The sequence below is a fragment of the Theropithecus gelada genome, chromosome 7b, assembly GCF_003255815.1.
Source record: "Theropithecus gelada isolate Dixy chromosome 7b, Tgel_1.0, whole genome shotgun sequence".
Classification (NCBI taxonomy): domain Eukaryota; kingdom Metazoa; phylum Chordata; class Mammalia; order Primates; family Cercopithecidae; genus Theropithecus; species Theropithecus gelada.
Window position 1 is genome coordinate 5,414,374 of NC_037675.1, and position 26,865 is coordinate 5,441,238.

Sequence of the window (26,865 nt, forward strand, 5' to 3'; positions counted from 1 at the left end):
CTCCTGCCTCAGCCTCTCGAGTAGCTGGGATTACAGGCATGCACCACCACACCTGGCTAATTTTTGTATTTTTAGTAGAGACGGAGTTTCACCATGTTGGCCAGGCTGGTCTCAAACTCCTGACCTCAAGTGATCTGCCCTCCTGGGCCTCCCAAAGTGCTGGGATTACAGGCGTGAGCTACTATGCCCAGCCTTTTTAATTTTAAATAATAATAAAAAAAATAAATAAGAAAGAAACCTAAAGCACTCGGTATTCCCAGGCTGTCTCCCATCCTAGTACTTAGCTTCTCAAATCAGACAAGATTGGGCACGTTCAGGGTGGTATGGCTGTAGACCAGAACTTATTTTTAAATCACGCATGTAATACATGAATGCAGCCTTTTTGTGAAAAATTTAAACACTGAAGACAAAATTCAAGTTTGACCAACCCCCAGAACTCAGACGTGCCCCCACCCACACTCCAAACAAGTCATGGTATGTTTTTCTATATTTGGTGTATACCCAAGGCCTCTGTCTATGTACATATACACATATATATGATAGACCCTTACAGAATACGTGGTATCATACGATGACTTTCTGTGTAGAGGGGCTGTTTTTCAAATTTCATTTTCTTTTGACTTTACTTTTATCAATGGTGCCATACTGAATGAAATTTCTGCACCTTGGTTTTGTCACTAAGCAGTCTGTCTAAACTTGCACTTTTAATCTTTTCCAATCAGGATTAATTGCTGTCGGGGGAATGGCTGGTCAAACGGCATGGTGAGGCTGTTCTGAAGCTCGAGCCCAGCCCTGTCGAGTCCAGGAGGTGGGTGGTTGAGGCCGACTTGGTTAATGGCAGCCAGCAGCACTGCCCACACATCTGGGGCACCTCGGCCACGGCACCTGGCCATCCTGTATGCTCTCAGGGCCTGGGGTGGAGCATAATGTACGAGGCTGAAGAAAACTTCCTTGGCTTAGGCCAAGGGCTGGATCATGGATTTCTCTTGGTGAGGGCCTTGGGAGCTGAGGACAGCGCTCCTCTTATCCTTGGTCTTTGGCACATGGTCAGTACAAATCACGTAAGACCCCTCTTTTTATTTCGCATCCGGCCAATTTAAGCTCTCTCCCCCTTCTCTTCAATGTTTTCCAGCCTGTCCAGTGATGCCCCGTCCCCAGCCTCTGGCAAAGGACCCCCACCCACTGGCGCTGCACTTCCCCAGGTCCTGCCCAGGCATTCCGGCTAGGCCCCAGGAGCCCCGCTCTGCTTTTTATTGGGTCTAAAAGATACCTCGGGGACATTTCCCTAACCTCAGATGGAGAACCTGGAGCTGGCCAAGGGCCTGAACCAGGCAGGCTCATATGGGGTCCCAGGCTAGTGACCAGGGCCGGCCCCACACTTCATCCTTCTGCCCAGGCCTAGCCACCCTCTGTTGTGAGCAGTCAGTAGGGGAGACGGGGCACTTAGAGAGGGCCCAAAGCCATCACTTCCTGCTTGGATACAGCTCCATCCTGGGCTTTTCTGGAGGGCCTGAGCAGGCTGGGCACACCCAAGTTGGCAGCTGAACCAGGTCTGCAAACCCTCACTCGAGAGTTGGCAAGAGTTTCGAGTTTCGGTCAGCTTGTGGTCTGGCCTCTTTCTACCTCAGCTGCACCTGGGGCATGTGTGTGTTGGGGAGGGGGGTTGAGCCCTGCTTGGCTCCTGCCTTCCTGAACCTGTCACCCTTTTCCTCATTCTGCTGGGCTCCTGTCTTGCTCCATGTGTCTGCACATGGATGCATGCTTTTCCTGGTGGACAGATGGGCAAATGGGTCCAGAGAGGGCAAGTGGCCTGTCTGGGGTCACATGGCCTGTCACACAGGCACTGAACCGGCCTTCATATATTTCTTAAGCCAGCCTAGCATTCCTGACACATCTACACAGTTCCCAGCGCATCCCCAAGTAGAGCCAAGCCTGGGTTCTGGCCCTAGCCCCAGAAAAACGTCCTTATGGGTTGGAGGAAGGTCTGCCCAGCTCGGACCCAAAGATCCCAGATGGCTGGGCAGCGCCCTCTGTTGGCTATGGTTGGGAGTGTGTGAACGCTGGAAAGCCAGGGGTCAACCCTCTGTGCTGAGCGGGGCCTTCCAAGGCAGGCAGAGTCCCCCAGGACATCTCAGCAGGCAGTCGGGAGCCCCTGCTCCATTTCGCAGGTGGCATTGTGTGACAAGTATCCCTCCTCCCTTTATACCTCAGTTTCCCCACTTTTCACTCTAAGGCTGAGACCCACCGGCACTTTCCTGGAGGAAGTGAAGGAGCATAAATGCTACATCCCTAAGGAGAAAGGTGCTATCTGCTTACCCTGCATTGTCAGCCACCTCTAGACTCACCAAGATGCGGCACTTCCTCTTGAGCCTTTCCTGGAATCTGCCAAGTTTCTCTCCTTTCTCCCACCCCCTCCCTCCTCATCACCCCTGGGCTGCCTGCGACTTCCACTGGCTGAGCACCCGGCTGATCTGTAGCCAGATAATCAGATTATTGTGGGTCTAGAATAATCTATTCCATATGGTTTGCCAGCTCAGTGGCTCCGAGAGCTGAAGGTGTGAGGGGAGGGAGTGATCGTCCTTGGAAGGGGCTGCCCTGGGAGCTGCGGAGCCTCAGCAGGAGGCTGATAGGAAAGGACACACAGGTGGGGGAAGGTGAGCCGGCCTTGCTGGGCCCTCTGACTTCTCTGGGCTTAGCCCAAGCATGGTCTCCAGGCCTCACTATCTGAGACCCACAGGGTCTGGGTGCTCCCCAGGGCCTTTCTCACCTTTTGATGGGGGTGATTGGGGTGGGGTGTTCATCATGGGGCACTGCTGCATAATTTGGGGAGATTTTATTTTTTTATCCTCAGGCTGCATCCTCCAGGGATCTGGCCCATCAAGTCCAGATGGGGCCTGCAAACCTCTTCTGCTGCTGCTTCTTCTCCTTCTCCTTCTTCCTCTTCTTCTTCTTCTTTTTTTTTCTTTTGAGACAGAGTTTCACTCTTGTTCCCCAGGCTGGAGTGCAGGGGCTTGATCTCGGCTCACTGCAGCCTCTGCCTCCCAGGTTCAAGCGATTCTCCTGCCTCAGCCTCCCGAATAGCTGGGATTACAGGCTCCCCCCACCGCGCCCGGCTAATTTTTTGTATTTTTAGTAGAGATGGGGTTTCTCCACGTTGGCCAGGCTGGTCTCGAACTCCTGGCCTCAGGTGATCTACCCGCCTGGGCCTTCCAAAGTGTGGGGATTACAGGCGTGAGCCACTGTGCCCGGCCTCTTTTTCTTCTTAGTCTCTGTGATGTGAAGCAAGGCTTAATGTGACTGGAGGGGTCCCCAACCCCTTCACTCTTAGGACTTCCCTCCAGGATGGAAGGAGCCACTCATCCTCCAAAGGAGACATGGGAGGTGTAGGGAGGACAGAACAGAGGCTTCAGCCTCTGACAGAGCCAGATGGATGCCAGTTCAGCCCCTGCTCACCCTGTTAGGTGGGACAATCTCTCTGAGCCTCTGTTTCGTCATCTACAAAGCGGGTGCTGCTACACTTATATCAAAGTGTGTTGTGAGCAGTGACCCTGCCAAGCTCCAGCACAGTGCCAGACCTTGGAGGGCGGTAGTGTGCACGCACGCTCCGTGCAACCTGAGTTGATCCGCGCATGCTCAGCCCAGAAGGCATGAATTATCCTGTGGCACAGCAACAGACAAGACACTGAGGCCAGAGGTGGAAAGCGAGGTGCCCAAGTGGCACAGGTGGTGCCTGGCAAGGGAGGGCCTCGTGCCCACATTGGCCAGACTCCAGAGGGGTGTCCTGGGCTGTCTGAAGGTGGAGGCTTCACTACTAACAATCTCTCCCCTGAGAGGGTTGCTGCAGAGGTGTGGCGTGAAGATCCCTGGCTGTGGGGCACACCCAAATTAGGAGCTTCCCAGGAGATGCTAAGTAGGCTGGCAGTAGGAGAGCCGTTTCCTTCTCCTGGGGCCTCTGGCTCCGGCAGGGTCAGAATTAGGGGCTGCAAGGGAACTATTTACATAGCACCTCTGATTAGCACTCCTATGTCAGAGGGGCTGGCCGGGAAATGAGGGCCTTGGGGCTGGGAGGGGGGCCGGGCAGTGCCCAGGACCCAGGTTTGGCATGAGGAAGCAGGCTGGGCAGAGTGGGGAGGCTGAGGCCCAGGCCTGAGCTGAAGAGGGTGCTGCCCTGTCCAGCCTGCCCCCCATCCTGGCCCCAGCTTGCTGTCTCACCTCCGCTCCTGTGGGGCTGCCCCAAGGCCTCATTTCCCAGCCTTACACGTTTGGCAGAGGGTTGGCTCAGGCCAGGGGAGCAGAGGCCACCAGCTCCGGCACTTGTCAAAACACAGGCCCCAGAGGTGTGAAGGCCTCACCCCAGTGGGAGAGCGTGTGGGCCCTGCCGCCCGGAGAACTCATTAACTCAGGCAGCCCCCACGTGAACCCACCGGAGAGGCTGGCCACAATAAGGAGATCAAAGGGGAGACAGGCAGGGGACAGGGAAGAGGAGGCTTGATGGTGGGAGGCGGCGGGGACTGGGCTTGAGGTTGGGGTGCCTCCCATCCCCCAGCTTGGTTCCATCAGGCCCACTGACCATTGCCCTTGCACCAGCTGGGCCCCTGGGGTGATTTTCCTGAGACCCCAGTGGCAACAAGAGAGGGAGGGACTCCACGTGTTCCCTCCAATTTGTCAGCCTTGAGGGCTGAAGACCCCAGAGATGGGACTGGGGGTAGAACCCTCCAGTCTGCCCCACCTCTCTTTTGCCATCTTTGTGGGTTGTCTTCACACTTGCCCCTGTGTCTTTCTAACCTTTCCTCAGTGGTGACACCAGGGATCTTCCTGTCACGGGCCACTCCTGATGTCCCTTTCCTGCTCCAGATCTCTTGGTGGCTCCCACCTGCTTAACATTAGCTATTAAGTTTCAGATCTGAGAGCTTCTAGGGGCTGTGGTTTCAACATACAGTGTGCTTCCCACACATATGATCTCTTGTCCGAATATGTCTAGTTGATTTTGTACTTAATAAAATACAGGCTGGGCACGGTGGCTCATACCTATAATCCCAGCACTTTGAGAGGCTGAGGTGGGAGGATCACTTGAAGCTAGGAATTTGAAACCAGCCTGGGTTACAAAGTGAGACCCAGACTCTACAAATATATATACATATACATATATACATATATATATGTATGTATGTATGTAAGTATGTATGGTTTTTTTTTTTTTTTTTTTTTTGAGACAGAGTCTTGCTCTGTCACCCAGGCTGGAGTGCAGTGGCACCATCTCGGCTCACTGCAACCTCTGCCTCCTGGATTCAAGCAATTCTCCTACCTCAGCCTCCCGAGTAACTGGGACTCAGGCACGTCCCCCATGCCTGGCTAATTTCTTTGTATTTTTAGTACAGATGAGGTTTCACTGTGTTATCCAGGATGCTCTCGATCTCCTGACCTTGTGATCCACCCACCTTGGCCTCCCAAAGTGCTGGGATTACAGGTATCAGCCACTGCGCCCAATCCAAAAAAATTTTTTTAATTAGCCGGGTGTGGTGATACACTGTGCCTGTGGTTCCAGCTACTGAGGAGGATGAAGTGGGAGGGTTGTCTGAGCCCAGGGGGTTGAGGCAGCAGTGAGCCAAGATTGTGCTACTGCACTCCAGCCTGGGTGACAGAACAAGACCCTGCAAAAGAAAAAGAAAACAAACAAACAAAAAAACCCAAAACCAAATTCATTTCAAAGCATTGTTGACAACCTAGTAATGGCGCTTTCTTCTGGCACAGGCAATTGGGAACCCCAGAGCATGGTAAAGGGATTTGCTCTACCCTCTGCACGTGTTGACTTTGTAACTATGTGTAAAGCAAATGCTCTACTTGCAAATAAAGATATGATGATAAAACACGAGTTTGTGGTCATTCTGAGTTTACTCAAAGCTATGAAACCAAGTCACAAACATGCGAGAATTGGCTTTCTTGGCATTGAGAAGCTTAGCAATCCCTGAACCACAGGGTACCTGGAGCCTCCTGAAGTCCAGCCCTCTGGCCTTTTCTTTTCTTTACGTTTCTTTCTTTCTTTTCTTTCTTTCTTTCTTTCTTTCTTTCTTTCTTTCTTTCTTTCTTTTTTTTTTTTTTTTTTGAGATGGCGTCTTGCTCTTGTTGCTCAGGCTGGAGTGCAATGGCATGATCTCAGCTCACTGCAACCTCCGCCTCCCGGGTTCAAGCGATTCTCCTGCCTCAGCTTCCCGAGTAGCTGGGATTACAAGTGCCTATCACCACGTCCAGTTAATTTTTTTGTATTTTTAGTAGCATGGGGGGTGAAACATGGGGTTTCACCATGTTGGCCAGGCTGCTCTCGAACTCCTGACCTCAGGTGATCCACCTGCCTCGGCCTCCCAAAGTGCTGGGATTACAGGCGTGAGCCGCCGTGCCCGGCCGCTTTCTGGCCTTTTCTTGGCACCCGCTCCCACCCCGGCACACAGAACACTTTACCAATTCCCAACCACATGTTCCCTTGGGCCTAGTGGCATCAAAGAGGCCCAGTCACTGGGCCCCCGTACCAGTTTCCTGAGTTGGGTCTGGAGCCCAGGAAGGCATCCATCTGCTGCAGTCCAGAAGGAGTGGGCTCTGCTGACAGCTGCAGGCTGAGGAAGTACCTCCTGGGCCAGGTTGTCCTTGGGTGTAGATGGGGTCCTAGGGCATATGCACAGGGAGGGGGCTTCTCCCCTTCTCCCCACTCTAGGGGTTGGCTGGCACTGCTTCTCCTGGATGTGACCCTGGGCACAGGCATTCTGGGGCTGCTGGGACAGACAGCAGAGGAGGAGGCACAGAAGGTGTCAGAGGAGGCCAAGAGCAGCAGGAGACAGAAGAGATCCCAGGAAGGAGGGGTGGGAGACATGCCCAGGGAGAAGGTACCATGTCATGGGGCCATCATTGCTACAAACCAGCTCACCCATCAGGCTTACTGGGCTGGAAGCCATGGGGGAATGCCAAACATCAGACCAGCAAAACTGAAATCCCAGGACTTTGGGAGGCTGAGGCGGGTGGATCACTTGAGGTCAGGAGTTCAAGGCCAGCCTAGCCAACATGGTGAAACCCCATATCTACAAAAAATACCAAGATTAGTCAGGCATGGTGGCATGCGCCTGTGGTCCCAGCTATTCAGGAGGCTGAGGTGGGAGGATCGCTTGAGCCTGGGAGGCAGAAGCTGCAGTGATCTCCTAGATCACACCACTGCGCTCCAGCCTGAGCAACAGGGCAAAACTCTCTGTGTCAAAAAAAGAAAGAAAACAAATAAACACAAATTGGGACACATATCTATTCCACACCAGCAAATCAACTCTGAGTGTCCTGTACTGCTTGGATAAGTAACTAAGTATTACATACTGACATTTTTCCAAAGGAGTTTACAATCTACTAGAAACAATTAGGATGTAAACATGAGAGCATGAACAAGAAGACAAATAGTTTGGAAAACTACCATACCAAAGTTCAGAGAAAGTTTCATCAAAGGTAAAAGTTGGGCTGGGGCTGGGCACGCTGGCTCATGCCTGTAATCCCAGCACTTTGGAAGGCCCAGGTGGGAGGATCTCTTGAAGTCAGGACTTCGAGACTAGCCTGGCCAACATGGAGAAACCCCGTCTTTACTAAAAACACAAAAATTAGCTGGGCGTGCTGGCACACACCTGCAGTCCCAGCTACTTGGGAGGCTGAGGCAAGAGAATCACTTGAACCCGGGAGGTGGAGGTTGCAGTGAGTCGAGATGGCGCCACTGCATTCCAGCCTGGGTGACAGAGCGAGGCTCTCAACATAAACAAACAAACAAACAAACAAATAAAAAATTTAAAAAGTTGAGCTAGGTCTTGATGTTTAGAAAGCTTGCTAAGTAGGAATGAGAGCACTACAGGGTGGGGCAGTGGCGTGGGCAAAGGCAGAGAGGTGGGACTTGGTGTGGTGTGTGTGGAAAACAGAGGAAGACAAGTCTTATGGGCCAAGGGGTCTGTGTCCCAGAGCAGAGACAGCCTGAGGGCTGAGACGATCCACATTCCAGAGATCCTTGGAGGCCAGAGGAAAGAATGTAGATTGAAGGGAAGATGGAAGAAATGTTTCCTACAGAAGATGAGACTGGGTGAAGGAAGTTGGGGGAAAGACTGGATTTAGGTAATGGAAATAAAAGAAAAAGAAAGAAAAGCAAAGTAAGAGGTGCACCTGAAGAAAATACAGAAAGAAGGGATGTCATCTGGTGACTGCTTGGAAGGAGAAGGTGAAGTGGGCATCCCTGCAATTTCATACCATGAAGAAAGCTGGTATTGCTGAGAACCAGGAAAGTTAAGCAAAGAAGATGGGTGAGAGGTGAATGGAGGGGTAGGGAGGAAAGGAGGTGGAGGAGGGAGGAGACGATGAGTGGTTTGGTGTACACCAAGCTTGTCCAACCTGCAGCCCAGGACGGCTTTGAATGAGGCCCAACGCAAATCCATAAACTTCTTAAAACATTATGAGATTTTTTTTTTTTTTTTTTGCAATTTTGTTAGTGCAGCAGCTTTCGTTAGTGTATTTTTGTTGTTGTTGCTGTTAGATAGAATCTTGCTCTGTCACCAGGCTGGAGTGCAGTGGCACAATCTCAGCTCATTACAACCTCTACTTCCAGGGTTCAAGCGATTCTCCTGCCTCAGCCTCCCAAGAGCTGGGACTACAGGCGTGGGCCACCACACCAGGCTAATTGTTTGTATTTTTGTAGAGACAGGGTTTCATCATATTGGCCAGGCTGGTTTCAAACTCCTGACCTCAAGCAATCCCCCTGCCTTGCCCTCCCAAAGTGCTGGGATTACAGGCATGATCCCACCGTGCCCAGCCGAATTACCATATTTTATATGTGATTCAAGAAAATTCTTCGTCTTTCAATGTAGCCGGGAGGTGGAGGTTGCAGTGAGCCGAGATAGTGCCACAGCACTCCAGCCTGAGAGACAGAGCCAGGCCCTGTCTCAAAAAAATAAAAATAAAAACCAGACGTCTGGCACTGAAAGAAACCATTCCACTTGAAAACACGTAAAGATATGATGCCAGACACCAGGTACTTCACAGTCTGGCCGGAGAGCAGATAGCCATGCATGAAGTACTTATTAAGACCAGGGTGCCAACTCAAACCCCTGATGGGCCAGGTGAAATTTCACCCAGGCTGGTGTGCAATGGCGTGATCTTGGCTCACTGTAACTTCCGCTTGCTGGGTTCAAGTGATTATCCTGCCTCAGCTCAGCCTCCTGAGCAGCTGGGATTGCAGGTGTCTGCCACCATGCCCTGCTAATTTTTGTATTTTTAGTAGAGACGGGGTTTCTCCATGTTGGCCAGGCTGGTCTCAAACTCCTGACCTCATGATCTGCCCGCCTCAGCCTCCCAAAGTGCTGAGATAACAGGCATGAGCCACGGCGCCTGGCCCTTTTCTAGTATTAACAACTCTGCTTTCTTGGATGGGAATTCATGAGCTCTAGTACTTGAGGAGATTTTCATCTGCAGATTTTAGGATTTTCTTATCTACCATATTCAGCATTCATCCTGGAGCAAACCCAAAGAAAATCTGCCTTGGATCCTTCTGAGTACTGAACATTTGAAGAGTTCTTCTTTCGTGATATCCAGTAAATTAGAACTGTCCTTCCTGGCAAGCTCAAGTTGTGCTTCAGGAAATTTGGCAGGATCTGCCAGGTTCCCATGATTCTTTCCATTGGTGGAATATGGTACCAGTGCTTCAGATGGAAGCATTCTTTTTGGAATGGGTTGTCCCCAAAAAGAATGGAACAGGTTTGGATAGAATTTCCAGACTTCTTGGATCATAGAAGGCTGTAGTGACACCACCACCATTTTTTTCCCCAGTTGCAGCAATAGCTAGTTCTGAAGCCAACTGTACTTCAATATTAACTTTTTTTTTTTTTTGAGACAGAGTGTCACTGTGTCACCAGGCTGGAATGCAGTGGCATAATCTCAGCTCACTGCAACCTCCACCTCCCGGGTTCAAGTGATTCTCCTGCCTCAGCCTCTTGAGTAGCTGGGACTACAGGCGCGTGCCACCACGTCCAGCTAATTTTTGTATTTTTAGTAGAGACGGGGTTTCACCATGTTGGCCAGGATGGTCTCAATCTCCTGACCTCATGATCCGCCCACCTCGGCCTCCCAAAGTGCTGGGATTACAGGCATGAGCCACAGCGCCCGGCCCAATATTAACTTTCACCTGAAAGGTGTCAGCAGCCTTTTCGACCAGCTGAACACCATAATCCTCTTTAAGTGGCTGAATGGTCACACCTCTTCCATTGACAAGCTGCTTTAAGTCAATAGGATGAGTAGGATCAACAGGACCCAAATCAGTAAGATACTGCAGTCTACTGATACTTAAAGGATGATGCTGGTGCCTGAAGCTAGTTCCTTCATTAAATCTGTATTTTGGGATTCTGATGTAAAATAGAGTCTGGCCATCCTCAAAGCCCAGCAGAGTCAGTTTCCTCTTTGCCTTTCTCTTCTATGGCCTCTGCCACATTTTCTACCTCTTCTCCGACCTTTTGGTAGTCTCATGGGTTTGCTGGAGCCAGGATTCGGCTTTAAATTGATCAGGCTCATGCGCAGCAGGGCCCAGAGCTGCCATAACCTGCGAAGAGGTTTATTTCTTCCTTTCTGACCTGTATGTCTTTTATTTGTTGCCTAATTGCACAGCCTAGATCTTCCATCTGGTACAATGTTGAATAGGAGTGGTAAGAGAGACACCCCTCGCTTTGTTCCTGAAATCGGGGGATGTGGGGAAGCTTTCAGTCTTTCACCACTCAGTATGAGGCTACCTGTAGGTTCTTTGTAGAAGCCTTTCATCAGGTTGATGAAATTCCTTTTTTTTTTGAGACGGAGTCTCGCTCTGTCGCCCAGGCTGGAGTGCAGTGGCCAGATCTCGGCTCACTGCAAGCTCCGCCTCCCGGGTTCACGCCATTCTCCTGCCTCAGCCTCCCGAGTAGCTGGGACTACAGGCGCCCGCCACCTCGCCTGGCTAGTTTTTTGTATTTTTTAGTAGAGACGGGGTTTCACCGTGTTAGCCAGGATGGTCTCGATCTCCTGACGTCGTGATCCACCCGTCTCGGCCTCCGGAAGTGCTGGGATTACAGGCTTGAGCCACCGCGCCCGGCCTGAAATTCCTTTCTATTCTTAGTTTGCTGAGAATTTTTATCACGAGGAGTGTTGGGTTTTGTCAAATGCCTTTGCTGCATCATTTCCACTCACATTTCATTGGGAAAACCTGTTATACCTGTCCAAAAGCTGCAGAACATCAGGTAGAGTCCAGTGGTGACAGCTGTGGCAACAGGCCGAGCCCCAGACTCTGCCAGGCTAGAGGTGTCCTGGGGTTGGAGGAGCAGGCTTGCCCCCTCCCTCTGCTCAGAAGGTCCAGCAACCTGACCAGACTGGATTTGCCAGGGTGCAAGCTTCCTTGCATGTCCACACGTCCTCAACAGGGAAGGGTCTACCCAGGGCCATCCTGCCTCAAAGGAGAAGTGGTTTACTGCTTTCCCCACCTTTAGAGGGAATGAGGGCCCCTGCTCCTGGTCCTTACTCTACTCCATTGTCCAGTTGGCGTATGCTCTGAGGCTTCCATTATACAGATTGGAATCTAAGGTGTAAAAGAACTAAGAATTTGCATAAGATCCCCAACAGGTAAAGACAGGCCCCAAACCTAGGCTCTAGACTTCGTTTTTCTAACCCAGCTTCCTTTAACCTGTAGGGCTGGCCCAACGCCCCGGGCTTCACCGAACACTGGGCGCACGCGGAAAGTCCGAGAGGCTGGGTCGGGCGCCCAAGCGAGGGCCCAGGTGGGGCGAAACAGGCGCAGCCAAGGGGCTGGCACCTTCGCCCCCTGCCGTGGATTCAAAGGGTCGGGCTCCACCCCCTCGAAGCCCCGAGCCCACTTTGATGTGCTGATGCGGCCTGGAAGGGGCCACTTCACACCTCGGGCTCGGCATAAAACGGCCGCCGGTCGCCGGCCCCCAGACGCGCAGCCGCTGCCATGGCCCAGCCCCTGTGCCCACCGCTCTCCGAGTCCTGGATGCTCTCCGCGGCCTGGGGCCCAACTCGGCGGCCGCCGCCCTCCGACAGGGACTGCGGCCGCTCCCTCGTCTCGTCCCCAGACTCATGCGGCAGCACCCCAGCCGACAGCCCCGTGCCGAGCGCCGCGCGTCCCGGCGCCCGCCTGGATCCCCGCGCCCCCACCGTAGGGAAGCGCGGCGCGCGCAGCAGCCGCCTGGGCAGCGGACAGAGGCAGAGCGCCAGCGAGCGGGAGAAACTGCGCATGCGCACGCTGGCCCGCGCCCTGCACGAGCTGCGCCGCTTTCTACCGCCGTCCGTGGCGCCGGCCGGCCAGAGCCTAACCAAGATCGAGACGCTGCGCCTGGCCATCCGCTACATCGGCCACCTGTCGGCCGTGCTGGGCCTCAGCGAGGAGAGTCTCCAGCGCCAGCGCCGGCGCCGGCAGCGCGGGGACGCGGAGTCCCCTCGGGGCTGCCCACTGTGCCCCGACGGCTGCCCCGCGCAGACGCAGACACGGACGCAGGCGGAGGGGCAGCGGCAGGGGCAGGGGCGCAGGCTGGGTCTGGTCTCCGCCGTCCGCGCCGGGGCGTCCTGGGGGTCCCTGCCTGCTTGCCCCGGAGCCCGAGCCGTGCCCGAGCCGCGCGACCTGCCTGCGCTCTTCGCCGAGGCAGCGTGCTCGGAAGGGCAGGTGATGGAGCCGAGCCCACCGTCCCCGGTTAGTGCCCCCTTCCCTGCTCCCCCTTCGGCCGTGTCCCCGCGCACAGCCCCACCGCCCCCCACGGCGAGGACCAGGCACCCTGCCGCTCCCCGCCAGCAGCCTGGCCTCCATAGTATGCCCAGGGCGCCAAGAGGCGAGGGCAGGAAAAGGCCACGCAGGGGACTGGGTCTCCCCTCGCTAGGGGCCCCCTGAAGGTGGAGCCCACGAACGCGGACACCCGCACAAGGTCACCAGTGCTGAGGGGTGCCCTGTTCCTTCTCTCGCTACAGCTCCTTCCCGGCGACGTGCTGGCCCTGCTGGAGACCTGGATGCCCCTCTCGCCTCTGGAGTGGCTGCCTGAGGAGCCCAAGTGACAGCGGACAACTGACGCCGTCTCTATGAGCACCGAGGCTCTTTTGGCCTCAGCCCCTTCGAAGTGGTTCCTTAGCAGACTGCCTTTCCTGGAAGAGGGCACCGGCGATCCCGGCAGGGGCATTCCTGCGGGTGAGAGCCTTGCCCACCACAGCGGCCCTTCTCAGCACCCCCCCTCCATGGAGGGACCCATAGAGTTAGACACTTTGAAGCAAGCAGGAGGCTCTGCCTAATGTGAATTTATTTATTTGTGAATAAACTGCTGGTGTCAGTTGGCAATTTCTTCTTCCTACCTGTGGACACAAAACTCCCTCTCTCCCTCTAAAGAAGAGCATGGGAGAGGTGAGAGGGGTTCTTGCAATCTTTAGCCCTCCCACCCCCACAGGCCCAACCCCCTTTGACCTTACCCCCAGCCCTGGCTCAGCATCTAGTCCAGATGGGTCAGCCTGGAAGGGGTGGGGAGGGGCGTCCTTTGAGAAGGCAGCGGCAAGTAGAATCTACTGATCTTTTCTTTGAACCTGGTGGGGAACTGGTTAAAACCAAAATATCTGTGTAGAAATACAACTCCATTATTGAGTATTTGTTGTATGTATATCAGGTACCTATTATATTCAAGTAACCATTTTACAGAAGGATGAGGATCAGCACTCAAGCCCCAGTAGGCCTCCAGAGTCCCAGCGCTCAGCTCTTGTAGGATTTTGCCAGCTTCGTGCATGTTGAGGCCTGAGGGATAACAGCTACAAGAGGTCATTTTCTTGTGTCCTGGGGCCTTATTCTCCATAGACTGGAGCACCCTGGCCTTGGACCTCCCACCCCCTACTCCGACATTTTCCCATCTCCCTTTTCTCTGGTTTCCTCGCCTTGTGGCTTAGAGATATAAATAACAGTGTGGCGGTCCTGAGTTTATATAACCATGACCTCCTAGAGGCCTAGCTGGGGTGAGATGATCGCCCATGGGGTTGCATCAGAATCCACACAGGCAGTTGCACTCCTGTCTGCATTGGCTGGAGTCACATCAGGGAGCAAGAGACAGGAGCCTTGAGCCCAGAAAGTGTGTCCTCACCCAGCCAGGGTGTCTAGGGAACAGTCATCCTTGGAGGGTGGGGTGGGAAGAAGGGATGTGTAGGCTCCCTGCCAAGTGTCCTTTACCCTCTATGGATAGATACCTAGTTCTCCTCTCTTCTCCTTCAAGTGTCTGAAACACAGGCCTTAGTGTCTGTTTTTATAAAAGCTTTATTAAGATATAATTCACATACCATAAAATTCACTCTTTTAACAGTTGAATGGCTTTAGTACATCCACAGAGTTCTGCAACCATTGCCACTAATTTTAGAACATTTTCACCCCCCAAAAGAAAACATGTACCTGTTAACATCACTCCCCATTATTCCCCTACTCCCAGCCCCTGGCACTCACTCATCTAGTCTCTGTCTCTATAGGTTTGTTTTTTCAGGATATTTCATATAAAAGGAATCATAAAATATGGCCTTTTGTGTCTGGCTTCTTTCACTGAGCACAGTGTTTTTAAGGCTCATCATGCTGCCTCCTGTGTCAGAACTTCATTTCTTTTTACTGCCCAATAATCTTCCGTTGTTCAGCTACATCACAGTTGGTTTATCGGTTCATCCGCTGATGCTGCTGGGTTTGCTTTTCAACTGCTTCAGAGATCCCTTCCAGTACTCTAGCCCCGCCAGGAGGGGCTGTAATGCAGAGTGGGATGGAGTCCCTGATCTGCAGTTCAGGGGTCTAGGCCAGGCAGGGCACACCCGGGCTGGCGCTTGGCCACAGAGAATGCGCTCCAAAAGTCATGCCTGCAGCGGGGTGGGACCTCACACCTCTGCGGGTCACCCCCTTTCCTGCTCCTCTGTCCCATCTCTCACTCCCCTCCCAGGACCCTAACTGGGGTAGAGTGGGAAGTTTTCTGGAGCCGACCCAGCTTAGAAGATCTATTTGCATGGCAAAGGCCCTGCGTTTTAGAATGGGGAATTAAAGTTATTAGCAAGTCTTTTCACAGATAAGTGGGGCTCATTGGCCAGCCCCCTTCCCTGCAGAGGGCTTCTTCTCCGGCCTTGAGCCTGGGAGTGGCCCACTGTTTATTAGCACCTAGGTGTGAATTTTCATTAACAAGCTTCTGCTAATAGCTGCCCAGACTCAGGACTGGAGATAGGAAGGGGACACCTCCCACTGCTCCAGCATCCCCATCCCCCATCTCGGCCAGCGCCATCCCGCACCCGGAGGAAACCCTGTGTGCCTGTTCACAGAGCCGACAACAGTAGCCAGTGTCCAGGTAGGCACCCCGTGCCAGATGGTAGCGGAGCCTCCCTCACCTCAGTTCTCAGCCCCGCTGAGAGGTAACCCCAGCTGCAGAGCCACTTTAAGAACAGGGGGGTTAAGAAAAAGGCTGCAATGGTGGATGGCAGTGTTCGGATCTGGACCCAGCTGTGACTCCAGACCTGTGTGTGTAATCACTGGGTGTGCTGCCCTCACTACGGCTGAACACCAGCTTGTCTCAAGAACAGAGGGTATTGGGGGCTGTCTCTCCTCCCCTGAGGCCCAGGCAGGATGCCCCACTGTGGAGTGGTCTGGGCCAGGCCCCATGTGCTGTGGAGGGGGTAATGAGAAAGACTGCACCAGCATGGGGGTGCCCGCTGAGGCCAGCTAGCTGCCCTCTGGTCCCCGCTGGTCCCCAGCCGCCCTCCTCTTCTTGGGAGCTGCTTTCACAGGACCACCTAGTGAGAAGGCCAGCGCAGGGAAACCAGCATTTCCAGAGCAGTGACCCTCAGCCAGGCTGTGTGCTTAGTTAGGACTTGAAATTTGGGCTCAGGGCCGCTGATGAGGTGGGTAGGTTTGCACTCCCCCTGTTTTACAGGCAGAAGCTGAAGCACAGGGAGCTCAAGGAACTTTTCCATGAGGCTAGAGTGCAGCCCCTGGGGAAGGGCCAACTGCGGGCTGGTGGTTGGTGAAGGCTGTCTTTGCAAGAGTCCTGGCAGCAAGGTAGATGTGTGTGTGTGTGGCAGTGGGGCTGTGTGTGTGTGTGCGTGTGTGTGCGCATGCATGTGTGTTTGGTGGCGGGGCTGTGTGTGTGTGGCGGTGGGGCTGTTTGTGTGTGTGGTGGTGGGGCTGTGTCTGTGTGTGTATGTGTGTGTGTGGTGGCGGGGCTGTATGTGTGTTTACATGTGTGTGTGTGGCAGTGGGGCTGTGTGTGTGTGTGCGTGTGTGTGCGCGTGCATGTGTGTTTGGTGGCGGGGCTGTGTGTGTGTGTGGCGGTGGGGCTGTTTGTGTGTGTGGTGGTGGGGCTGTGTCTGTGTGTGNCTGTGTGGAGGTCTGGATTCTGTGTGGATGCTGTGTGAATGTGTGGATGCCTTGTGGAGGTATGGATGCTGTGTGGATGTGTGGCGGTGTGGATGCCATGTGGAGGTGTGCATGCTATGTGGATGTGTGGAGGTGTGGCTCCTGTGTAGCGGTGTGGATGGTGTGTAGCAGTGTGGATGCTGTGTGGAGGTGTGGATGCTGTGTGGATGCTGTGTGAATGTGTGGATGCTGTGTGGAGGTCTGGATTCTGTGTGGATGTGTGGATGCCATGTGGAGGTGTGCATGCTGTGTGGATATGTGGAGGTGTGGCTCCTGTGTAGAGGTGTGGATGCTGTGTGGAGGTGTGAATGTGTGGAGGTTTGGGTTCTATGTGGAGGTATGAATGCTGTGTGGATGTGTGGATGGTGCACCTGGGCACTGGTTTGCCTTACTCTAGTTCCAACAGTCCCTGAGAAGACTTAAGGTTGTTTTTTTGTTTTGTTTTGTTTTTTTGTTTTTTTAGACAGAGTCTTGCTCTGCTCTGTCGCCCAGGCTGGAGTGCAGTGGCGCAATCTTGGCTCACTACAAGCTCCACCTCCTGGGTTCACGTATCTTCCTGCCTCAGCCTCCCGAGTAGCTGGAACTACAGGCGCCCACCACCATGCCCGGCTAATTTTTTGTATTCTTGGTAGAGACGGGGTTTCACCGTGTTAGCCAGGATGGTCTCGATCTCCTGACCTCATGATCCCCCTGCCTCGGCCTCCCAAAGTGCTGGGATTATAGGCGTGAGCCAGTGCGCCTGGCCGACATAAGGTTCTTGATGTTTCCATGGGGTCTGTCACCCAGAAGGCAAAGACCTCTTTTGGGCCCACAGGCATGGCCAGCTCTGCCTGGGGCTGCATAGGCGGAGGTCACTGGAGCCCTGGCAGCCCAGCCTACCAGCTGAGGAGTGCCAGCCTAGTGCTGACCAGCCCTGGTTCCTTCTCCCTCGTCCCGCTGGTGGGACCTGGCACATAAGACACCTTGTGAATGCCTCAGCTCCTCTCTCCCCACCTGCTCTCCCCTCACACGCTGGGAAAGGAGAAGGTGGCCAGGTGTGGGCAGCACACGTCTTGGCAGAGGGTGGGCGGGGCCCCCTGCTGGCTCTCCTAGGCCAGGTGCCTCTGTTGTCTGCCTGCTCAGCATTCCTCCTGCCTTCCTCCCTCATGGCCCTGTCATTTCCTTTCCGCAGAGAGCTCTTCCCCTGTCAGTCCTTGGTTTGGGGGTGGCAAGACCTCTCCCTCCTTCCAAGGATGGACACCTGCTGCAGGCCTGACCATCATTACAGTGAGCGGTTCAGGAAAGAGACCACATGCAGGCCAGTGAGGAGCAGGCTCAGGGCTTTGCCAGCACTATTAGGAAGGGGTAGTCCACCGGGTGCTTCTAGTGTCATCCAAGTGGAAGGCCTGCCTGAAGGGGGAATTGGAACTGAGAGGCGGAGGGAGACTCCAGCCACACCGAGAGCATGACTCCTGAACGGCTAAGTTATCTGAGCCAACACATCCCCCTTTTTGCTAAGGTAGTTTGTGTTGGGTTTCTAGCATTTGCTATGGAGAAGCCCATGGGGACTTGACACAGGCTGTTCTACACTGTCTCACCTGAGTCTCAGTTCCCTTCTTTGTAAAATGGGGATAACATCTGTGTTTCACAAGGTTGCTTAAAGCTTAAGTGGAAAATACACTAACCACAGAAATGTTGGTTCCCCATCACCTTTAGGTGGTGTGTAAACCAAGACCATCTTCCTAAGTTCTCCTCCCTCATCTCCAGAGAGCTGCCAGAGCACCTGTTGTACAGAGGGAATTACTGCCAAGAGCTATGTTGGTGGTTATATTTCATTCCCATGGTGGGGTGTGGAGAGGGCCAGAGTGTCTCCAGGCGGGGATCCTCTCATCCAGGGGGACAGTCAGCCCGCCAGCATCAGTGCCACACGGGAGGTGTCTGGCCAACAAGGAATGTGGTGTGTGACCCGGGGAGGAAGTGGATGGGGCCGCAAAAGCAGCAGCCATCACAAACTCTGTGCAGTCACCCTCCCAGGTAGTTTCTCACCCAAGAGACCAAGCAGGCCTAGGACCAGGCTGGGACACTTGATCCCCCTCAGCCTCCAAGGTTCCACACAGTGTCCTCACGGATCCCTTGGGCTGCTAGGGACCCCTCCATCTGGTATTTCTGGGAGGACAGTTTCTAGAGAAGAGCAAGGCGTCTCTCTGCCCAGCCGCCTCTAGCGTTCCCAGGCCAGCAGGCTGGGGCAGCAGTGGCCCAGCTCCTGCCTGCCGCCTCTCCCTCCCACTCTGCCTCTCATACCTGTGTGACCTCAGGCCCTTAGGCCACCACCCTGAGCCTAGCTCCTCCAAACTATTCTATAAAGGTGTGAGCCAGCCGGGGGAGGGAGAAGTGGGTGGGGAGAACAGGGGGCCTCACTGTTGCTGGTGGGTGGGGCGTCTTGCTCATCTGAGGACAGTGGCTCTCCAGGGCCTAGGAGGTGAGTGGTCCTCACCAGGCCAAGGACTCTGGTTGAAACCGTCATCTGGGCTCTGCTGGGGTTTGGACTCGGTGGGAATGATGGGTTATATACCACAGCAACGTGAGAGTCTGGAGACAATATCACTGTTTATTTAGGTGACACATCTGCCTGCCTGAGGCTCTGACGAGAGGCTTAGTGGTTGAAGGTCCCCCAGATTATACTTTTCCCCTTGCTGGTTCTGCAGAGGCCCCAGACTCCGAGTGCAGGCCTGTGGAGCTCTGGCTCTGTCACATTTCTCTTGGCCTCAGCGTCCTGGGAACGGCTGCCTAGTGGCTGACACCTCCTTTTCAGAGAGCCAGGGCGGTGGCAGCCTCACTTCTTGAAGCTCTGTCTCTGGAGCAACAAGGAGTACCTCTGAAGCCGGGCCCAGTGCTCCTGCTCCTTCTCTGGGGCCTGCTCCTTCTCTGGGTTCTTCTCCAGCTTCCGATAGCTGAGGACCACACAACTGTGATGAGAGGAATCTCCCCTCACTTCCCCAGCTCCCGAGCCCCCAGGGCAGAGCTCCACTACCCTCTGCTCCTCTGAGAAACTCTAAGAGGACACTCCTGCATCACCTCTGTGTCGTCAGGACTCGGCCTGGTACACAGCAGGTGCTCAGAAAGCCTTTCCTGGAGGAATGAGGGTCTAGCATTCTAACCTGTGAGGTGCATGTGGGTAGACAGGATGGCGAACTGAGGAACTAAAAGGCTATTTGCAGACAAGCTGTGGTATTACACACAACGGAACATTCAGACTGAAAAGGAAGACGTTCTGACACGTGCTCCACCATGGATGACTCTTGAGGACATTACGTTGAGTGAAATACGCCAGTCACAAAAAGACACTTTTTGTGATGCTTAGCAGGGTGGAGGGGGCTGTTGGTGGGGTTGTGGTGGGGAAGGGGGTGCAGCTGAATGACGTTAAAATGCTTAGGCAAACAGGAAGAGGAGTACTCTGGGGGGGAAAGACAATGACCATAGCTTTGATTTGTTTTGAGGCTCTGCATATGGGACATCTATGTGGAGATAAGATTTTAACTAATTAATTTAATTAATGTATTTATTTATAGATGTAGATGTAGAGATGGGGTCTCACTGTGTTGCTCAGGCTAATCTTGAACTCCTGGCCTCAAGTGATCCTCCACCTCAGTCTCCCAAACTGCTGGGATTATAGGCGTGAGCCACAGCACCTGGCTGGTAATGTTCAACTTTTTACAAAGATAGTGAATGCTATCTTAAAAATGTATTGGAGGTCAGGCGCGGTGGCTCACGCCTGTAATCCCAGCACTTTGGGAGGCCAAGGCGGGTGGATCACAAGGTCAAGAGATCGAGACCATCCTGGCCAACATGGTGAAACCCCGTCTCTACTAAAAAATACAAAAATTAGCTGGGCATGGTGGCATGTGCCTGTAGTCCCAGCTGCTCAGGAGGCTGAGGCAGGAGAATTGCGTGAACCTGGGAGGCAGAGGTTGCAGTGAGCCGAGATTGTGCCACTGCACTCCAGCCTGGCAACAGAGTGAGACTCCATCTCAAAAAAAAAAAAAAAAGAAAGAAAAAGAAAAAGTATTGGAGATAGGTTTTATATTTAGATTTATATAACTGGTTATATGAATATATTTAACACTGGAGAAATTCCTTCACTGTCTCAGAACCAAGCAAGATGCACCGTATTTTGTGTTCATTTGCCTCTTAAAGGAAAGGGCTGAAGATAAAGTAGCAATGTGTACTTTGTATTTTTGACCTTAACTCTGCCAATCTAAGTAGAATTCCCTGTATCTAAAATGGTTTCTTTTAGGCTGAGAATGGTGGCTCACATCGATAGTCCCAGAACTTTGTAAGGCCAAGGTGGGAGGCCAAGGTGGGAGGGTCGCTTGAGCCTAGGAGTTCAAGACCAGCCTGGGCAACATAGGGAGACCCTGTTTCTACAAATAATAAAAAAATTAGCTGGGTGTGGTGGCGCATGCCTTTGGTCCCAGTTGCTCCTGAGGCAGCAGGATTGCCTGAGCCCAGGAAGTCAAGGCTGCAATGAGCTGTGATTGGACCACTGCACTCCAGCCTGGACGACCCTGTCTCAAAAAATAGATAAAACAAAAATAAAATAAATCCCTTTTACTTATTGAAAGATAATAGAATATTTAACTTTTTTTTTTTTTTTTTTTTTTTTTGAGACAGAGTATCGTTTTGTTGCCCAGGCTGGAGTGCAATGGCACGATCTTGGCTTACTGCAACCTCTACCTACCTAGTTCAAGCAGTTCTCCTACCTCAGCCTCCTGAGTAGTTGGGATTATAGGTGCCTGCCACCACGCCCGGTTAATTTTTATACTTTTGGTAGGGACAGGGTTTCACCATTTTTGCCAGGCTGGTCTCGAACGCCTGACCTCAGGTGATCTGCCCGCCTTAGCCTCCCAAAGTGCTGGGATTACAGGAGTGAGCCACCGCGCCCGGTCAATTTAACACTTTTTAAAAAAGTAATTTATACATTTGCTGCTTTTAAATAAAATCAGGCCAGGCATGGTGGCTCACGTCTGTAATTCCACCATTTTGGGAGGCTGAGGCAGGCAGATAACCTGAGGTCAAGAGTTCAAGATCAGCCTGGCCAGCATGGTGAAACCCCATCTCTACTAAAAATACAAAGATTAGCCGGGTGTGGTAGCGCATGCCTGTAATCCCAGCTACTCGGGAGACTGAGGCAGGAGAATCGCTTGAACCCAGGAGGCAGAGGTTGCAGTGAGCCCAGATTGCGCCACTGCACTCCAGCCTGGGCGACAAGAGCGAAACTCCGTCTCAAAAAAACAAAAACCAAAAAAACCCTCCCTGTGAAGAATAGCTGAACATTCTTAGAGAGGGCCAATGTCAACCATGGTCTTCTTCATTGTCTCTCTCTCCCCAGAGACTCATGAGACCATATTCGTTTCCTGACGAATAGGCACATTTCCCTCCAGGAGGTATCCAGAGCCTCCCATCGACCCACACTACAACGCAGGAAGGACTTGAACGCCCCTGTTAAGTGCAGGTATGAGCTGGGAAGCAGAGAGGAGCTATGGTGCCACCTAGTGGTGATGTTTAGAATTTTCCCAGGCATGAACTTGGATTAGCAGGGAGCCATCATCATGGTCATACCTACCATTTACTGAGCAACCACTCTGTGCCTGGTACTTTCCGTGTATCATCCCATTAATACCTCAAGCCCAAAAAATCAGCCATCATTAAAATGGTCAGAACACAGCCTGGCATCTCACAGGTGCACAATATGTGTTTTTTGACTGAATGAGGAAACAGCCTCTGACAGGCTAAGTAACTCGCCCAAGGGCTCGTTGTAAGTGGTAGTGTCAGAATCAAACTCAGGTCTGTTTGGCTCCAGATCTGCATATCTTAACCATTCTACTTCAATCCTTCCCGAGTAAAGAGTCTACATAGAGAAAGGGGGAAACAGTCGTGAAGGGACATTATGGTGATTGGAGAGATCACAGAATCTCAGAGGTCACATTACATACATAGGGACATCGAGGCCCTGGAAGGAAAGGAGCCTGCCAGAGCCACCTAATTCTGTAATGGCAGGCCCAGGATGAGGATCCAGGGCTCCAGTGATGACCCCAATCCACCCAAATGTGTGGTCAGATCACAAAAGGAATCATCAACAAGGATTTGCAAATCCCCAGAAATGTGTTGTGAGATGGATTAGAAGATACATCTATTTCTCCAGAACAGCCTGAGTACTGTGCCTTATGCTTTGATAGCAGAAAGGAGGGCAAGAAAATGGTGCTTGCAGGATTAGGGAGAGTGGGAAGAGGAAGGGGAAGAGGAGAAACACATGCATCACGCTTTATCTGAATGATGGGTAAAAGAAAGGGGGCTTAGATCATGGGTTGGCAGACATTTTTTGTAAAGGCCCACAATGTAAATAATTTAGACGTTATAGGTCACGCTGTCTCCTCTACAGCCTTCACTCCTGCTGTAGCACACAGTAGCCATAGATAATACATAAACAAGTGAGTATGGCTGTGTTCAAATAAAACCTTATTTACAAAACCAGGCAGTGGACTGGATATGGCCCATATAGTTTGCCAACCCCATCTTAATGATTGTGTCTAATAACCCAAACATACTTTGTTCCTTTTTTTTTTTTTTTTTTTTGAGGCAGGGTCTGACTGTCACCTGGGCTGGAATGCAAAGGCACGATCTTGGCTCACTGCAACCTCCGCCTCCCAGGTTCAAGCGCTCAACCTCCAGAGTAGCCAGGACAAAAGGCATATGCTACCACGCCCAGCTAATTTTGTGTGTTTTTTGTAGAGATGGGGTTTTGCCACGTTGGCCAGGCTGGTCTCGAACTCCTGAGCTCAAGCAATCTGCCCACTTCGGCCTCCCAAAGTGCTGGGATTACAAGTGTGAGCCACTGTGCCTGGCCTAAACATACTTTTAAGAGGGACTTGAGAAAGTTAAAAAGATGGTCTTGACAGGAAGAAAATACCAGCTGGAAGCCCTTCTTTTCTCCCAGCCTGAATTAATGACTCCTTTTCTACCAATCCACATGTGAGGTGGAGTGCAGCTCATGCACTATCATGGGGTAGAACCCTTCACTTAGGGGAAATTTCTTTTTTTGAGACAGAGTCTTGATCTGTCGCCTAGGCTGGAGTGCAGTGGTGCGATCTTGGCTCACTGCAACCTCTGCCTGCCAGGTTCAAGCAATTCTCCTGCCTCAGCCTCCCGAGTAGCTGGGATTACAGGCGTGTGCCACCATGCCCAGCTAATTTTTGTATTTTTGATAGAGACAGGGTTTCGCCATGTTGACCAGGCTGGTCTTGAACTCCTGACCTCAGGTGATCCGCCTGCCTCAGCCTCCCAAAGTGCTGGGATTAAAGGCGTCAGCCACCGTGCCCGGCCAGCGGAAATTTCAATGCTGAAAGGATTTACCATAAAACAAACTCCACTATCCCTCAATCCAGATACAACCTCAGATGCTGGAGGGGGTGAAGACACAGCTCTTTACCTCTTCTGGAGGAAACGCTCACATCTTTTCTCCAATGGTAGTGCTTGCAGGAAGGCCATGTTATCCAAGTCCCTTTGAGGAATGGTGCAATTTTTTGAGATATTTTCCAGGAGTGGGCAGGCCTCAAAATTAAAATAGAAAACAGAATATTGGATTCCAGCATCGTCGGTGGACTCAGTTTCATGTGAATAGTCTCCTGTGACAAGACAAGAACACCATGTTCTGTGCAACAATCGCTTTCTCAGTGGGCTCTGTGGTCCGGGTGAGCATGTGGGGGCTGCTCTCTGCTTATAAAGGCTGGGTCATCTGGGTTGAGCTGTGACTTCAGAGAGAAGACCCTGCTGGCATTTTATCGAAGTGTGCTGTGAGGACTGAGCTGAGGTTCACTTTGGCCTATGATGGAGGGGGCATAGAGTGGGAAGGAGATCGGAGGAGCTCTCTCTGTGAGAGAACTAAGTCAGGGAAATGGTCAGTGGGCATCAGCCCTGGTCCCTTTCTGTACCTCGGAGCAGGAAACATGGATGGTCTGGAGACACAGCAAACATTGGCTTCCAGGGGACCTCCAGAGGAAAGGCTCCCGGGGGGGCAAAGGCACAGATGATTTCACGCTTGGCCACGTCCATAAGGCACACAGAGCCATTCTTGGAAAAGATGAGCACCTGGGAAGCAAATAGATGGTGAGTAGGGACTTCTACTGGACACTGTCCCTCACAGGAAGGTCGAGTGTAGAGGTCACCCCAGTAAGGAATGGGAGAAGCAGCTGGACATAAAACCTCTTGGGCCCCAGCCTCTGGATCCATCCAGGGCTGCTGGGGACCTGCACACACATGTATGCTGACTCCTCCGCAGTCCCCCTCAGCCAACAGGCCCTCCTCCACATGCTGTCTGCTCCAGGGCGATGCATTCCTCCCCCTTTTCCCCGACCTCTCTTCCAAGCTCTCTGCATCTCTGCTGAAGAGCTCACTCTCCATGTGGCCAAGATTCAGTTTCTTACCTGTGCTCCCAATGCCTTTCCTTCCCACTGCCTCAGGGACCTTGCTCAATCTTACAGCCCCTCCTGGCCTGAGATCCGAGCTGGGGACGCTCTCCTGCCTGGGCTGTTTCCTCTCTGTAGTGAACATACTAAACTCTCCCCATCCTTAGAAAGCCCACTTTGACCCGACATCCTCCTCCAGCTGCCACACTACTTTCCCCTCCCCAACACAAGAGGGTCTCTCCACACCCTGTCCACTTCCCGACCTCCTGCTTCTGTCTCCAGCCTCAGCCACTTGTCTTCACCATGCTCTTGGTTTTTCTGCAGCACAGGACACTGCTCTCACCTTCTTCAGACTCTCCTCTCTGCTTGCAGGACTGTCCCCATGCAGTTTTCCCTGGGGCCCCTCTCGGTCACTTTGTGAACTGATTTTCCAGGTCCTGTAAGTGATGGTAGTGCCCATGGGAACCTCTTCTCTATTCACTCCCTCTCTTTAACTAGGGGAACCTGCTGTACCCCCACTTCAACCACCACTCACTAACTGTACCTGGCTGGTGAGCATAGAATCTACATTTTCAGTCCTGGGCTCTCTGGAAGCCTCCCCTGGGGGTCCTATAGGCCCCTCACCCTCTGCAGGGCCACATCAGGAATCACAGACTTTCTCTCCAGGCCTGCAGTGGGCCCTGTAAGGACTGGGGAGTCAGCTCTGCAAGTGAGGATCAACCGTGCACGCTTCCCTCTCCTTTGGCAACAGCCACAGGTAGCCCAGAATGTGGAGTCCATCTCTGAACTGAGATCTCTCAACTCTCCATCCCTGCTCTAAACATGCTGTTCCCATTCTCTGACCTCTCTGTTTTGAGCGCCATCCCACACGGGGACATATCTGTATTGTTCTGCCCAGTGTACAGGACCTTCCACAGTCTGGCCCACCTGTCTTCCCACCCCAGCCTCTTCCCTCTCCACATTCCACAGCAATCTCATGTGGCAGGTGCTGGAACTTCCTGCAGTGCCCAGGACACACATAGTGCTCTCTTGCCTCCATGGTGTTGCCTTCTCAACTCCTCTGGCTCAGCTCAGCTGTCACCTCCTCCAGAAAACACACTGTCCTGCCCTGCTGCCAACTTCTGCAGGTTGAGTTAGGTGACCCCTCTCTCTATTCCATGCATCCATTAAAAAATTCCTATTACAGCCTTTCTCATGTTCTAGGGCAGCTGTCTGGTGACTTCTCTGTGTTCCCAAATGAGCTGTGCGCTCCATGAAGGCAGGTTCTTTCTCTATTTGTAAGCCCGAAAGCTAGTCCAGTGCCTAACACGTAACAGGCCTTCAATAAGCATTTTCTAAAGGATAGATGGACACATTCACACATTCAAATGAGAGGCATGGGGCATTCACAGAGAGGCATGGGGAACCTACCATGCCAGGTAAGGCTGGGACTGGGGCCACTGCACAGATGGTTTTATCCAGGTGCTTTACAGGCCTATAGGACAGAAAACACACAGGCATTCTCCTACTTTAAGAGTTTAAAAGTTTTGATATCCTCTTCTAGGCATGTATCCTGGGGAAATTCAGAGAAATCAAGAAATATGTGAGGAGGCTGTTCATAGTCCAAAAAATTAGGAACAATCCAAATATCTATTAGGAGGATGCTTAAGTCATTGTGGTATATTATACAATGAAATATAATACAGTAATGAAAATAAAAGAACTGGAGCTACATGCATCAACATGTATGCTCTTGTGAACAATGTTGCAAAGCAAGATGCAGAATAAATACCACTGAAAAACAAGTTGGAGGCTGGGTGCAGTGGCTCACACCTGTAATCCAAGCACTCTGGGGGCCAAGCACTTTGAGCCCAGGAGCCTAAGACCAGCCTGGGCCACAGAGGGAAACCCTGTCTCAAACCAAACTGGAATGAGGGAAGGAAGGAAGGAAGGAAGGAAGGAAGGAAGGAAGGAAGGAAGGAAGGAAGGAAGGAAGGAAGGAAGGAGGAAAGAAGG

The 26,865-nt window shown here is 52.5% G+C and overlaps 2 protein-coding genes and 1 pseudogene across 3 annotated transcripts in view; 1 reads left to right on the plus strand and 2 right to left on the minus strand.

The window, feature by feature from the left end:
* Positions 1-9,436: 9,436 nt before the first annotated feature.
* Positions 9,437-11,991, minus strand: LOC112629159 (annotated as a pseudogene).
* MESP1 (mesoderm posterior bHLH transcription factor 1) lies at positions 11,365-13,357 on the plus strand. The gene is made up of 2 exons (XM_025392391.1): positions 11,365-12,724; positions 12,997-13,357. The coding sequence occupies exons 1-2, from the start codon at positions 11,990-11,992 to the stop codon at positions 13,078-13,080; spliced, it is 819 nt and encodes a 272-aa protein (XP_025248176.1). The 5' UTR covers positions 11,365-11,989; the 3' UTR covers positions 13,081-13,357.
* Positions 13,358-18,996: 5,639 nt separating this feature from the next.
* The window catches only part of WDR93 (WD repeat domain 93), a 52,061-nt gene continuing 44,192 nt past the window's right edge, over positions 18,997-26,865 (minus strand). For both annotated transcript variants that reach the window (XM_025392975.1, XM_025392974.1), the window contains exons 14-17: positions 26,281-26,344; positions 24,397-24,553; positions 23,895-24,090; positions 18,997-19,359 (exon numbers count right to left, since the gene is read on the minus strand). In XM_025392975.1, coding sequence (XP_025248760.1) covers positions 19,242-19,359; positions 23,895-24,090; positions 24,397-24,553; positions 26,281-26,344 — 535 coding nt within the window. In that variant the 3' untranslated portion in view covers positions 18,997-19,241. The remainder of the gene's footprint in view (positions 19,360-23,894; positions 24,091-24,396; positions 24,554-26,280; positions 26,345-26,865) is intronic.